The sequence below is a fragment of the Peromyscus californicus genome, unplaced genomic scaffold, assembly GCF_007827085.1.
Source record: "Peromyscus californicus insignis strain IS unplaced genomic scaffold, ASM782708v3 Scaffold_16__1_contigs__length_79575227, whole genome shotgun sequence".
NCBI classification, from domain to species: domain Eukaryota; kingdom Metazoa; phylum Chordata; class Mammalia; order Rodentia; family Cricetidae; genus Peromyscus; species Peromyscus californicus.
Window position 1 is genome coordinate 21,920,201 of NW_026294458.1, and position 13,695 is coordinate 21,933,895.

The following is a 13,695-nucleotide window of genomic DNA, read 5'->3' on the forward strand; positions in this document are numbered from 1 at the left end:
GAATCTTGTCAGTGATTAGTCAAAATGTCACCATGAGTTTGATTAACTAACCATGAAAATACTGTATTTAAGGAGTCCTTTTGTCCTGCGTGTGAGATTCTGTTTTCTGTAGCCAATGATCTTCAGGCTTCTAGTTATATAACCCCACCAGTAGCTGTGGGCTAATTACAGCACATCCCAGCAGGAAGAGACACAGGAGCTAAAGAGAAATCAATGCACATTTTAAAAAGGTTTTTATGTCCGTGTGTATCTTAGGGTTTCTATTGCTATGCAGAGAAACCATGACCACAGCAACTCTTATAAAGGAGAGCATTTAATTGGGGCTGGCTTACAGTTCAGAGGTTTAGTCCATTGTCATCATGTCTGGAAGCATGGTGACACACAGGCAGACATGGTGCCGGAGAGATCCTTGAGAGTTCTACATCCAGATCAGCAGACAGCAGAAAGAGAAGGAGACACTGAGCGTGGCTTAAGCATCTAAGGCCTCAAATCCCACCCCCAGTGACACACTTCCTCCAACAAAGCCACACCTACTCCAAAAAAGCCACACCTCCTATTAGTGCCACTCCCTATGGGCCTACAGGGCCATTTTCATTCAAACCACCACAGTGTGTATGTGTGAATGTGTGGTACTGGGGACTGAACCGAGTGCCTCATACATGCTACATACAGTCAAAACATTGTTTTAGTTCATTGGAACAACAACAATAATAATAAATTAGGTAAGTGTGATGTCATCATCCCATTTAGAAATATTTGTTGAAGATTTGTAGCCATGCTGCAAGTGTGCTTTTAAGACCAGTTCATTACACATTTGGTTTTTAAAGCCTTCAAAGTGGGAGAGGTGAATTCCTTGCAGTTGCTGGAAGTGCATCTATCCCAAACTCGTAGGTAACTTTTATTATATTTGGATAGGTAATTAAGATTGAGTAAGATCGTAGGGAAGGCTCTAATCTGGTGCCACCGGTACCCTTCCTTATAAGAGGGACAGACAGCAGGCAAAAGGCCACATGAGGACCACTGAGGAGAGGGATGCTGGGCAAGCCTGGGAGTGAGACCTCAGAACAACCAGCCCACCCGGATTCCTGGACTTCTAGCTTCAGAATGGTGAGAAATAAATTTAGGTGGCTGACGCCACCTCCTTACACAGTTTCCTGTTGTGGTAACCTTCCAGGATGAATACACTCACAAACTCACAGATCTGAGTGAAGACACGTCCCCTCTGTTTACTCCCCAAACTCAGATATTCAGTTCTCCGCCCTAGGAATCAGTCTTGCAAAGGTTTTTTGTGGAAATTTGGTGAGTAAATTTCCCTATAAACCATTCATTTTCCAATTTAAATAAAAGTCATTGCATTTTTATATTTTTTGTCAAAAGGATAAACAGGCTACTGGGATGCTTAGAAGATTATGCCAGAGTTTTAAAACAAATATGCATCTGTGAAAGTCTTAATTTGGACAAAAATCACTTAATTATAAGATACATCCAAGAATCCAATTTCAAAATATTTCTCCATAACATATTTCTTTCCAAAAGTGACTGCTCTTTAGCAGTCCTTATTAGCATTGTTCTCTATCCTAAAATGATGGATTGTGTGCGGGTTTGTTTTAATCTGATAGGGAGTACCATGCTGACACATAAATAAACAATAACAAATTGGGAACCGCTGTCTTTTTGTCAAATAAAGATGCAAATTTTCAAGTTTCACAGCATCTCAAGTCTCTGTCCCAAGATCATCTGGGAGCATCAATACGAATAAAATATTTCCAGTCACTTCTCATGTCATTACTAAGTATGACAAATACTTTGCCGTGTGGTGGTGTATGAAATCTGTCACATTAACCGTATCAGTGGCTTTTGTCCCATGCTGCACAGCTCCAGCCTTGGGGTCCTTGCTGTAGTCCCTTCTCTTTGAATAGTACAGCGAAGGTGTCAGGGTTGAGCCTGGCCACAGCCCCTGCCTGGAAGCCTCTCCTGTGTGGCTCTATTCTCATAGCTCCTGTAGAAATACTGTTTCCATTAAAGGTGCAGTGCCTTATTAAGAATACATTATCCTGCGACTGCTTTCCTTAATTGCTCATCAGATAGCAATTCTTTGCAGATTTCACTACTGAACCTGGAGGTAACCAGTGCGATAATCTCAGGAACACTTGAGACAGTTGTGTTTTTATTTACTTTACATCAAATCTCCCACAAGGCGAAATTTGTTGTAGTATTTGTTGTCGCTGTTTTCCTTTATTTTTGTCTGTCTACAGCAATTCATATACAGTCATCCCTCGTTATCCTGGAAACGTGTTTCCAGGGTCCCTCCGAAGTGTCCAGAATCCATAGATAATCAGTTATATAAAATGGCGCAGTGTTTACATGTATATCCTCTTTTATAATTTCCCATATACTTTAAATCATATCTATATTGCTTACAGTACCCAATAAAATATAAACACTGCAACTAGCCATTAGGCCTCATTGTTTAGGGAACAATGACAAGGTTGAGAAGTTGCAACATGTTCGTTACCAGTGCAAACATTTTCCTGAATATTTCTGTTAGTGATTAGTGGAATCTGTTTCTATAAAACCTAGAGGCATGGGAGACCAACTATCCCACTCATGCGTGAGGACCAAAGAATGCATTTTATCTTCTTATCATATTGTTCTTCATTTAATTAATATTTCTACTCTACTTCTGTGTGTATGTGCACGTGTGTAGGTGTACATGAGTGTGAGTGTGCATGCATGTGTGTGTGAGTGCATGTGAAAGTCAGAGAACAGCCTCAGATGACATTCTTCAGACACTGTCCACTTTGTGCATTGGCCTGAAATTCATCCAGTTCTCCTCTCCTTCTCCTTTTCTTGCTCCCTGATCTTTCTTCCTAAATTTCTCCTCCTACTTATTCTCTCTGCCTGCCAGCCCCGCCTATCCTTTCTCCTGCCTCACTATTGGCCATTCACCTCTTTATTAGACCAATCAGGTGTTTTAGACAGGCACAGTAACACAGCTTCACAGAATTAAACAAATGCATCATAAAGGAATGCAACACATCTTTGCATCATTAAACAAATGTTCCACAGCATGAACAAATGTAACACATCTTCAACTAACATTCTACAACAAGTGAGACTCTGGAAAGAAAGAGAGAGAGAGAAGAGAGAGAGAGAGAGAGAGAGAGAGAGAGAGAGAGAGAGAGAGAGAGAGAGAGAGAAGGGGAGAAGAAGAGATGGAGGGAGGAAGAGAAAAATAGAACAAGGAATGCTCCTTGGACTGTAGAAGCATGTCTTAAGACTTCTATGACATCTCCAGAAAAAGGCTAACACCCTCCCCTCCATGAGACCACTACAGGTCAGCTTATCACCCTGCAGACTGCAGTTCTCAGGACCACCCTGTAAAACCCAGGAAAGAAACAGAGGCTGAAGGTAGAAACAAAGGATGTAATACATCATCAGTCCTTGGGGACATGTTTGAACTCCTAGGTGAAGACTTGCCTAAATCCAGCCGTTATCCTGGGACTTCTCTGCTACACAGGTCACTAAATTGGCTTCTTCAGAAAAGCCACTTAAGTATCTGTCACTCACAGTGAAAAATGTCCCTCACCAGACACAGCTGTCAACTTCCTCTTATAGTTTGTTTTGCTGTTATTTTTATTTCTTTTTGGCTCTGCTTGGTTGTTTATTTATACTCTGAATCAAGAACAATCATGTCCTAAGTATTAAACAGAGAATAATAATGTACAATAAATACCAAATTGCAAAGCTATCTAACCTTGGGAAAATATCTGAATTTTTCTGATGTTCAGTTTTCCTATAGGAAGATAGAAGTCACTTTTCAAAAGCCTTCAAGTTTACTGTAACAGTGAACTAAAAATATGGCACGTCGGATACTTTCATTTACCTGGCACATAGTACCGGGTACAATTTAGATGCAAGGCAGATCAATGAAGTAATAATGGCTACCGTTTATAGATGGCTACTATCTCTCTGCCAGGCACTTTTTATAACCTTCCACTTGAAATTTCACAAGCCCCTAAAGGGCATTATCACCGTCATTCGTCAGATGCCGGAACCTAGGATGGGACGGAGCAAAGGTTAGCAGCTATACCAGGATAGAAAGCCAGGTTGGTTTGACTTCAAACTCAAGTACTTTCTGCCACCCCAATCTGTCGTCAAGAAAGGTTCGAGAGATGCAGTGAAACTCACTTTGGGTTCTGAAAACAATAAAGCAAATTTCAGTAGAGGAAGGGCGTTGCCAGTTTAGAAGGGAACAAAGCATTGTTAATTATTAGAGGACAGTAGCAAAACCTAGTACCTCCGAGCTCCCTCCTTCAACCCCAGCACGATGACAGGCAGGGGAGACGTGGGGGTCATCTGCTTCCTACTCATCTTGTTCCATCAATATCTGACTGGTGTGCGTCAAAGAACGCGTCACTCTCCTCTTGTTCGGCTTTCCTTTCTGTTGCTGCCATAAAACACCAGACCAAGAGAAACTTAGGGGAGAGTTTATTTCATCTTAGAGGTCTCAGTCCATCACTGAGGGAAGTCACGGCAGAAGGAACCCCCAGCAGGAACCTGAGGCAGAAACCACGGAGGAATGCTACTTGCTGGCTTGCTTGCAGGTCATACATAGCTAGCTTTCTTCTACAACCCAGGACCACATGCCCAAAGAACGGTGCTGCCCAAGTGGGCTAGGTCCTGCAATATCAATTTATTAATGAAGACAGTGTCTCCACAGACACCGGTCCATCTAAGCTAGGCAGTTCTCTCTTAGGTAACTTCAGGCTGTCAAGTCAATAGTCAGGGTGAAGTAGGACATCCCTCTTAGAGAATTGCAAGTGGTTTTTGGTTTTGGTTTGTTTTTGCTTTCCCGTGCTGCTGATTGTACGCAAGCAGGTTTTCCAACTCTCCCTGTTCCTGTGGAGTTTGTTCAGTTCTGGGGTTCTGCACTAGCAGACCCATTGCCCTGTCAGCTCTAGAGCCGCGGCCAACATTCCAGTTTGACCAGGAACAACAGAGTTCACATCTTGGTTTCCATCCATGTAACAACTATCTCAGTGTGAAATTTAGGCATGATTTTGAAACCTCCTAAAAATTCAGCAGTAGGTATTGGTAGAAGACAAATTCGACAAGTTCAGAGGACACCATGAAACCTGGTGTGATGTGAGCAGTGGGGTGTGTGGTGAAGAGGGTGAAGACAGATAAGGTTAGGCACACGGAGTAACAGGAGTGCTCACAAGGAAGGCAGAAAGTCTGGATTTGATGTGGAAGAAGAACGTGGATGAAATTTCTCAGTAGATGAAGACATGAAACCTGAGTGTCTCAACCCCAGAGTGAAAGAAAATGGCAATTTTTTTTTTCAGTGCAGACAAGAATGAGTATGCCTGGAGTCAGTGTTTTTTTTTTTTTTTTTTTTTTCAGTGCAGACAAGAATGAGTATGCCTGGAGTCAATCCGCTATCAGAGGCAGCTTCTTGAATTTCTGAGCGAGGAAGGAGAGGCTGCGATAGGGAAGCAGACATGTGCACAGGATTGCAGGCCGCATAGGAGATCTCTGCGGGAAACCGATCAGGTTATGGTGACAGACCTGGTACCGGAAAAGCACAGGGGTTTTGGAGGCAAGCTCTGAAAGAAGTAATGACTGGAACCCCTGAACTGGGGGAAAGTGGGGCACAGCCTCCCGGTGTTGGGTCTGAAGTGTCACACATAGATTTATTCCTGGTCACCAGAGACAGGGAAGTGAAGGCAGGAAATAAATTCTTAACATAGGGGGTCAGCACCCTTAGAGAGGCGTCACACCTTTGAAGACCGCTATGGGATGAGTAAATATGGAAAAAATTACCAGAAATGGCAAGGGTACTAACAGGAACACTGGTAAGGAGTGGATGGAGGAGAGGGGACCACGTTCCTGGGTTAGAGGGAAGGGTATAAAAAGGTTGCACTCAGGCTCTTAGCAGAGCAGGGCAGTGATGCCCTCTATCCAGTACAACCACAGTTGAATGCAAAGTAGCCTTCTGCTCACCAGCCCTTCTCGAGCTCCAGTGCCCACTTCCTTCTGCTTAGGCTGTAGTAACACCCTCGCATCCTCTGCTCTCTCTATCCCTTTCACAGATGGGGGTGGCTCTGGGATGCTTAGGTTCGAGTACCAGCCCCGGAAAGGGCTCCCACTGTGCTGTCCACCAGGTTGGCTCTGCAGCCCGCAGCTAGTTCCTGGTGTCACCCGGACTGCCGCAGGCCAGCGCCCCTCCCGGGGATGGGGTTTCCGCGGTTTCCCCCGCCTTTGTTGCAGGGTCCCCCACGGAGACATGGACACCTCATGCCTTCTCTTGAGATGCCTGAGGATCCTCGGTGAGGGTCGGGAGAGGGCAGGGATGCCCGCGGTGCTCGGAAGCTCCTGGGCTCCGGGCGGGGGCCGGGAGGAGGGAGCGCCGCTCGCGGGGGCTGCGCTGCAGAAGGGGAGGAGAATGGGGAGGAGCTGGGGGGCCGGCGGGCGGGGAAGGAGGGGTCTTAAGGGGCGGCGAGCCCAGGTCGGACTTCCTCGGAGCCTGGCGATCAGCGAAGATCCCATCTTCGACTCCAGCTCTCTGCCCTAGCCCGCGCCCTCCGGAGCCCCGGACCCGAGCACGGTGAGCGCGGCGGCGAGGAGGCTGGGAGGAGGGGACGAGTCTGCGGGACCCGAGGAAGTTTCCAGGGTCCGCGCGGGGCCCAGAGCCTTCAGTCTCACCCCCCCTTCTCTCTTCCGCAGATGTGGAAACGCTGGCTGGCGCTAGCGCTGGTGGCCGTCGCCCTGGTCCACGGCGAGGTAGGTGACCGGTCTCTGGGGTTTGCGCGCCCGGCGGCCCGGCGTGCGCCCCTGGGATGCTCTCTGGGGGTGGGGCTGGGGTCCCCATCCTTGCGGTAGAGTGGGAGTCTGGGGCGCTCCGAGCAGAAATTCTACTGAACAAACTTCCATCTCAATTCTGAAGTAGTTTGGGCCATTGAGCTGGAGCCCCACCACGCCTAATATGGAGGGAAGCTGGGGAGTGGGGAGAGGGCACGGGCTGGGCGGATAGGAGCAGAGGCGGCGGCCAGAGCTGCAGCGGAGTTCAAAAAGGCGCCTTGAGTTCTTCTGTTCACTTCAGAGGAAACAGCGAACAGTTACGGACTTTTCCTCTCCAAGTCTTTCCTGGTGGGGGAGGATTCAAAAGATTTTTAATAGCAAAATGAAATTTTTTTTTCTCTTTTATAGAGTGAACTGTGATTCCCCAAAATGCGTTTTCTTCTTTGTAAAATGTCCTGGATTTTGTTTGTTTTGTTATTTTCTGGCCTCCATAAGTGCCTTTTACAGTCCAAATTTTCCCTTAAACTCAGTTGAGCAAGTGTGAGAATCTGCGGCTCTGCCTTTGGGGGCCTCTGGTTTCCAGTTAAAACATGCAGCAGCTCTTTCTCTTTCTCTTTCTTTCTTTCTTTCTTTCTTTCTTTCTTTCTTTCTTTCTTTCTTTCTTTCTTTCTTCCTTCCTTCCTTCCTTCCTTTCTTCCTTTCTTCCTTCCTTTCTTTCTTTCTTTCTTCCTTCCTTCCTTCCTTCCTTTCTTCCTTTCTTCCTTCCTTTCTTTCTTTCTTTCTTTCTTTCTTTCTCTCCCCCCCCCCCCACACCAATGTTTTCTTTTCAACTCCAGTGACCCTCCTGGGGCACTACAAACAAACCAACAAACCCCTACGCTCACAAGCCCCTCCATTAACTCAAAGGTTTATGGACAGAAAATAAACAATTCTAAATTCCCCGGGCTCCAGTCTCCAGAAAAAGTGAGGTCAGAAACTAAACATTTGATAATTACGGCAGGAAATGTGGAAGGAATTACAAAGCATGAGAAAGAAGAAATGGAATGCACATTACAAAAGAAATCGCTCCCTGGTGGGTGGTTTACAGCCCCTTTTTGAGTTTTCCTTTCATATTACAGTTTAGCCCCACCCTTTACATCACAGCATGAGTCTGCCCCAGAATTCATAAATGCATACAGTCTTCTTACTTAAAAAAAAAAAAGAGAAAAAGAAAAAGCACACACTGTACTAATGTCTCCTTTCATTCGCTGCATCATTGATTGAGGTAGAAACAAGCTCCCCCAGTGAAATAAAAGCAGCAAGTATTTATTAGGTAGCTATCACTTGTGATAAAATTCTACTTTTAATCATAGAGAAACTGAGCCAGAGAAGTTTATGTAACTTATCAAATACCTTCAGTTATAATAGTGGGGGCAAGATGGAAACCAAAACCTTCTAGCTCCAGACCCCCGACTCTTAATCACTGCCTGGCCCCACTTGCGAGCAAGCATGAAGGCTTAGAACTTTGCCAAGTATTTTGACACCAGAGGTTGACTGCTTGTATCACTTGTATCATTTCTTTTAAAGCCCTTCCAACCCTGTGAGTGGGCTTTGTTAGTTCCATCTTGCAGAGCAGGGAACAAAGTTAAGGCAACTAGTTAAATTGTCCACGTTCGTATAACTGGTGAGTCCTGCAAGTAAATCAGTGTGTGCCCAGCTCCCTCTACCCGCAAACCCTCTCTGAGCCCCAGCCTACTCGGCATCCATTTTTTCTTCAGAGTTTGAGTGGAGGAAGTAGCCCCGATGTTTAGCCCTGGTTAAAGACTACTCCTCCATCCCTGTTATGGCCCACAGGATGCCTGCCTCTAATCCCAGCACTTGGGAGGCAGAGGCAGGTGGATATCTGAGAGGCCAGCCTGGTCTACATAGTGAATTCTCCAGTACAGCCGGAGCTACATAGTGAGACCCTGTCTCCAATAATAATAATAGTAATGATAAAATAAAGAAGACAGCTGCTGTTCTGTGATAGATGAGGTGAATCCCTGGTTGGTTTCACCGCCAGTTTAAGACTCGCCAACTAGTTCATGAAATGAGAGTCGTCTTTGCAGAGGTAAGGGGTGCAGGCATGGTGACTCATTAGCACAAGGCTGTGTGTCCCCAGGTCTGTGACCTGTCCCAGGTAACCTGCACTTCACGCTGGCTTCCTCATCCCACTGCACCGCAGGGGAAAGCTCACCCCAGGTAGTAAGGCCCTCAGCTGCAGTTTCCTGCTGGAGCTCTATGGAAGAACATCCAGTATTCAGTTCCCAGGCAAAACCTGCAGGGGTAGAGGTGGAGGGGGGCAGCAGAGGGAAGTGCTGAGGCATGAAAACTGAGGGAGCTGGTGCAGAAAAGAGACTGTGAAGTCAGGACACACGCACCATGGAGAGGGATCTCAGACATGAGCCCCGGCCACGCTGTATTTCAAGACCTCACTTTATGAAGGATTATGATCTTATAATCAACTCAGCCTTTATTGCCTGACCTTTCAGGTAACTCTTGGCAAGTTTTAATGCACGTGTTAAATCCTGCATCTTTAATCATGGCTGAAAAAGTAAATTAACCCTCTCTATGGGAGACGTGACTTGGCATACATTTTAAACACTGTATTTGCAGTTAATGATACTTGCAGTTGAATTTTTTTCCCCCTTGTTAACCATAAGAACATTCAGCAAACACTCAAATACGGTATTTCTGGTCTTTTGGCATGAGTCCATTTTAGTAAAATGTAGATCTGCTGCAGTTGTGCAGATATGGTTGGACTCTCAAAACATGAAACATAGACAATAAAGGGAACTTTCTTGGTGCTTTTTGCTGGAATAATCAAACCCAAGGTTTTAATTCACTTTTTTTTTAAAAAAATGGTGATGGTTTTACAACTCCTGTTGGTTTTTTGAAAAACCCAAAGCCTTGGGAGTCACCTTTCAGAATCAGAGCTGTTCCTTCTCGGGGAAGGGTGGCTAGTATGATCTTAACGCTAGTGTGTAAATCTGTTTGGTTACGTTTGAAAAACTATTCGCAAAATCTCAGTAAGGGAGATTTGTTTTTGGTATTTTCGGCGGTGTCACACCTGGCACCTCAGCACAGTGACATTGTGGTTGTTCCCTCCCTCCCTCCCTCTTCACTGCCACCACTTTACCACCAGGGTATTCCTTCAGCCAGCCTCCATCAGAATTCTGCCACACACACACACACACACACACACACACACACACACACACACACACGGGTTCTTCAGAGCACTGCACGTCTCTAGCTACACAGGACTTAGGCTGGGGTGGGGCCTTCAGCAGAGAGGGGGGCTTCCACCAATGGTCACACCCACCTGCTCTTTCTTTCCAGGCCCCTCCCACCGAGAATAACCACAGTTCCTTGGGAAGCTTTGGTAATGCAATAGAGGGGTGACAGAGAGGACTCCAGGCAGCAGTTTGTGGGCCTCTGGAGTCAGTGAGTGTAATTCAGTTCCTCTGACATGACAGGGGACACATAGCTCAACTACCTGCTTCAGGAGGACTGTCTTAGGAAGTGTCCAAATGCCCCTCTGGATACTGGCTTATTTTTGCTGTGGTTCCTGGCATTCAAGGTCTAGAAACTCATTATTTTAAATCACATATTCAAGGAACAGGTTTACAGAGGAGATCACTCATTCCAGCAGAGGATCCACACTTGAGCTGTGAGCTGGGAATGCGTCTCTTGAGACTGGTGTAGAGAAGCAATAACAGTTCTACCAACAGATGCCCTGTGCTTAGCTGTAGGCATCCCACACCAGCAGACTGTCGGGGCTTTGTCCCTGGGAAGCCACACTGCTTAATGTCATTTACACCTCCCCACCTGCATGTAGTTAAGCACTAGGGCAGTGTCTGCCGGGCTGGGAAGGGTTGGGAACGCCTCTGCATTCTATAGAACCTCTTCTTGAGCCTACAGTGCAACCCACACCCCCCAAATGCTTGCAGGTCCTGAGCACTTGCGGCTTGCACATCAGCCACCGAAACGATCTCCTGTTTATCCTGTAGCAAATAAACTACTTGCCGTGATTCTGAAGGCACTGTTGGGAATTGAGAAGTTAAAGCACAGCAGGGACACCGCTGAATAGCCAAAACAGATGGGCAAGCGCCTGGCAGATGGAGGCACTGCGCGGCTGCCAATGTCTTCAGAAGGTGGACCTGTTACAGTTCCTGTCCTAGTGAGTAGGGTGACAGGAAGCTCGTGCAAGCAAGTTGAAGAGCTGTCATAGGAAGAGGCTTGGGACTATGGCTGAGGCGGATATAAGGACCCCAGAAGTATATCCCAAAGAACTGGGCAGCTAGGCAGAAGTACAGGCCTGGGCAGGAAGAAAAAGTGAGCGATAAGCTTGTAAATACCCAGGGCCACATTGGTAGACTGGAAATGTGAGAGTTTCTTTTTCTTTCTCCTCTTCAAATAGCTGGACATCCAGGTTCATTTTATTGGCTTCATAATATCAGATATCATATTATTAAGAAAAAATGTAATATGTGCATTTTGTAAGTCAGGTGGTGAGTGACCTTGAAAGTGAAATGCGTACCTCTTCCCCGGTTGCCCAATTCCAAACCCCGTGGCTTTGGCAAGGGTGCTTTCTCCAAGAATGATCCGTAGGCGGCCCAGGGCTTCTCTTCACTATCTCCGTCAGACGTAGCATTGTCTGGTTCAGGACAAGCTCGCCCTGCACATGTGTATGGAGCAGAATCTAGATTGATGTGCAAGGCTTGGTCTCTGCCCTCCAGTTCCTTAAGGTCTACTGGCAGGCCAGGAGCTTTAAGTGCTAACAGATAAAATGTAGGTTAGAATAGCATTATCAGCAAGTGATTTCAAGGACAGCCTGGTCAACACAGAGAGTTCTAGGCCAGCCAGACCTACATGGTAAGACCCTGTCTCAAAAAAAATTATCCTTTTTAAAAAGATTTATTTATTTTATGTGTATGAATGTTCTGCATGTATGTATGTCTGTGCACCCCCTGTGAACCTGGTGCCCTTAGAGGTCAGAAAAGGGCATCAGATCCCCTGGAACTGAAGTTAGAGAAGGTTGTAACCTGCCATGTAGGTAGGTACTTAGAATCAAACCTGTATCCTCTGCGAGAACACGTGCTCTTAACCACTAAGCCATCTCTCCAGCCCCTGAAAATTCCTCTACATTAGTATAATATACACATCTATAATGTGTGGCTAGATAAACTTTTATACCCAGGTAACCACTACCCAGTGAAGACAGGGAGTTGGTGAAGAAAGACTGTTAAGTTCAGGGTCAAAAAGACTCACAGTAGAAATAGTGTGTGAAAGGGTTCGGCCCAGCATACGTTTAATCAGTCCTTGTTGAACAGTGGTTTTCGTTTAATCAGTCTCTTAGTGTCTAGAAATGTTTGGCAAATTTTTAGTCCATGTTTTAGCAATAATGAAGTTTTACAAATCAGTGAAAAGGCTAATTAATTCTCCCAGGAGTCTTGCAATTTAGATGTTATGTAAGTATTTGAATCTGTAGTTATTATATTTAAAGAGAGTCTTCATAAGATGCTAATCATGTTATTTAGAACAGCTGTACATTTAGAACTGCCCTGACATCTAATAGGGGAAGGGAGGGCATGCCATTTGTGCCACGCTGGCTGTGCTTCAAAACCTTACCTGTAAGTGGTGGGATTGAGGGTAATTTTACTAATTGTTCTAGTCTTTCGTACACTTTCTAAGTTTTTATGAGTGTATCTTAGCTTCATGTCTCAAGAGAATATAATACTAACTTTTTTTTCTCATGTTATGTGCATGTGATCTGTGTGTATGGGTGGGTATTGATGTGTGTGGACACTTAATGGGGTATCATGCATATGTGTCTGAATGTGTGTGAAGACCCAAGGTTGATGCTGGATGTCTATCCAGCATGTATGTGGGTTCTGGGCATCTGAATTCCATTGCTCACATTTGCATGGCCAGTGTTTTTCCACTGAGCCATCTCCCCAGCCCAGCATTAACTTTTTCTTTAAGTAAAATGACCTTAGGAGGATAAATTCCTCTTGGAGGTCACAGGAATCCTCACGATGTCAAGGCCCTAGATGAAATATCAAAAGAATAGAACTAGCAGGGATTGCTTTAAGAGAATATGGTGGATGATGCTCTATAACTTCCAGAGACTTGATCAAATTAGTAGTATGTGATGATCTTATTAAACACCGTAGGCGGTGAAAACAAGTACCTCCCAACACTGGAAGAAATGGCTTGCTGAGATGGCATGAACAAAGCATACATGCAGTCCTGACTTGCCCCTACCCATGCAGACATTACTAATCAATCGTAGAATTCTTCCCTACTGAATTCAGAGGTTTGAAATCTTATTCAACAGTATTCCATGTAGCCATTAGCAATCAGTCAGAGCCTAATTGTCATTGCTGCTGGAACACTCAATCCAGTTTGGCAAGCACTGACAAATTTTAACTGAAATATATAAGAAGAAGGATAAGGAAGGATAATAAGAAGAGTGAGTTCAGGGTGGTGTGCCTGACACAGTGAACAAGAGATGATGGACCTGAGGTTGAAAGTGTCAAGAGAAGCCACTGACCAGTTTCTGGCCCAAGCATCTAAGTTGTTTGGGTGACTATAAATACCTCAAAGTAAGCCAAACCCTTTCATGTTGGCTATCAGTGAAGATGTGGCATTGAGAGTTTTCTTGGATACCCTAATGAAATACATGCTGGCTCTGGTTAAGCCTCAAAGAGCTGCAGCTGTCACAGATAGCAGCTTCTGCGTTAGCAGGGTCTGGCCATAACTTGCTAATAGAATGTTCTCTGGGTAGTTATAATACAAAATAGAGCCTATAAATTTGCATCTTCTGCTGTGGTTGAAAGATTTCCGTGTAATCTCTTCACGGACTTT

At 45.3% G+C, this 13,695-nt stretch overlaps 2 protein-coding genes across 2 annotated transcripts in view; one reads left to right on the top strand and one right to left on the bottom strand.

Moving 5' to 3' along the window:
* Positions 1-295: 295 nt before the first annotated feature.
* On the bottom strand, positions 296-6,552 carry LOC128112014 (uncharacterized). The gene is made up of 2 exons (XM_052740666.1): positions 6,007-6,552; positions 296-5,571 (listed from the first exon to the last, which is right to left on the bottom strand). The coding sequence occupies exons 1-2, from the start codon at positions 6,550-6,552 to the stop codon at positions 5,434-5,436; spliced, it is 684 nt and encodes a 227-aa protein (XP_052596626.1). The 3' UTR covers positions 296-5,433.
* The window catches only part of Fstl1 (follistatin like 1), a 53,857-nt gene continuing 46,660 nt past the window's right edge, over positions 6,499-13,695 (top strand). The window contains exons 1-2 of the mRNA XM_052740665.1: positions 6,499-6,610; positions 6,730-6,786. Coding sequence (XP_052596625.1) covers positions 6,730-6,786 — 57 coding nt within the window. The 5' untranslated portion in view covers positions 6,499-6,610. The remainder of the gene's footprint in view (positions 6,611-6,729; positions 6,787-13,695) is intronic.

What these genes read in the sequence shown, in the direction of transcription:
- LOC128112014 (XM_052740666.1), bottom strand. Translation starts at nt 6,552, where the DNA reads ATGGGATCTTCGCTGATCGCCAGGCTCCGAGGAAGTCCGACCTGGGCT. An exon ending in CTGGAGCTCGAGAAGGGCTG is followed by an intron (nt 5,572 to 6,006) that starts GTGAGCAGAAGG and finishes TTCCGGTACCAG; the next exon opens with GTCTGTCACCATAACCTGAT.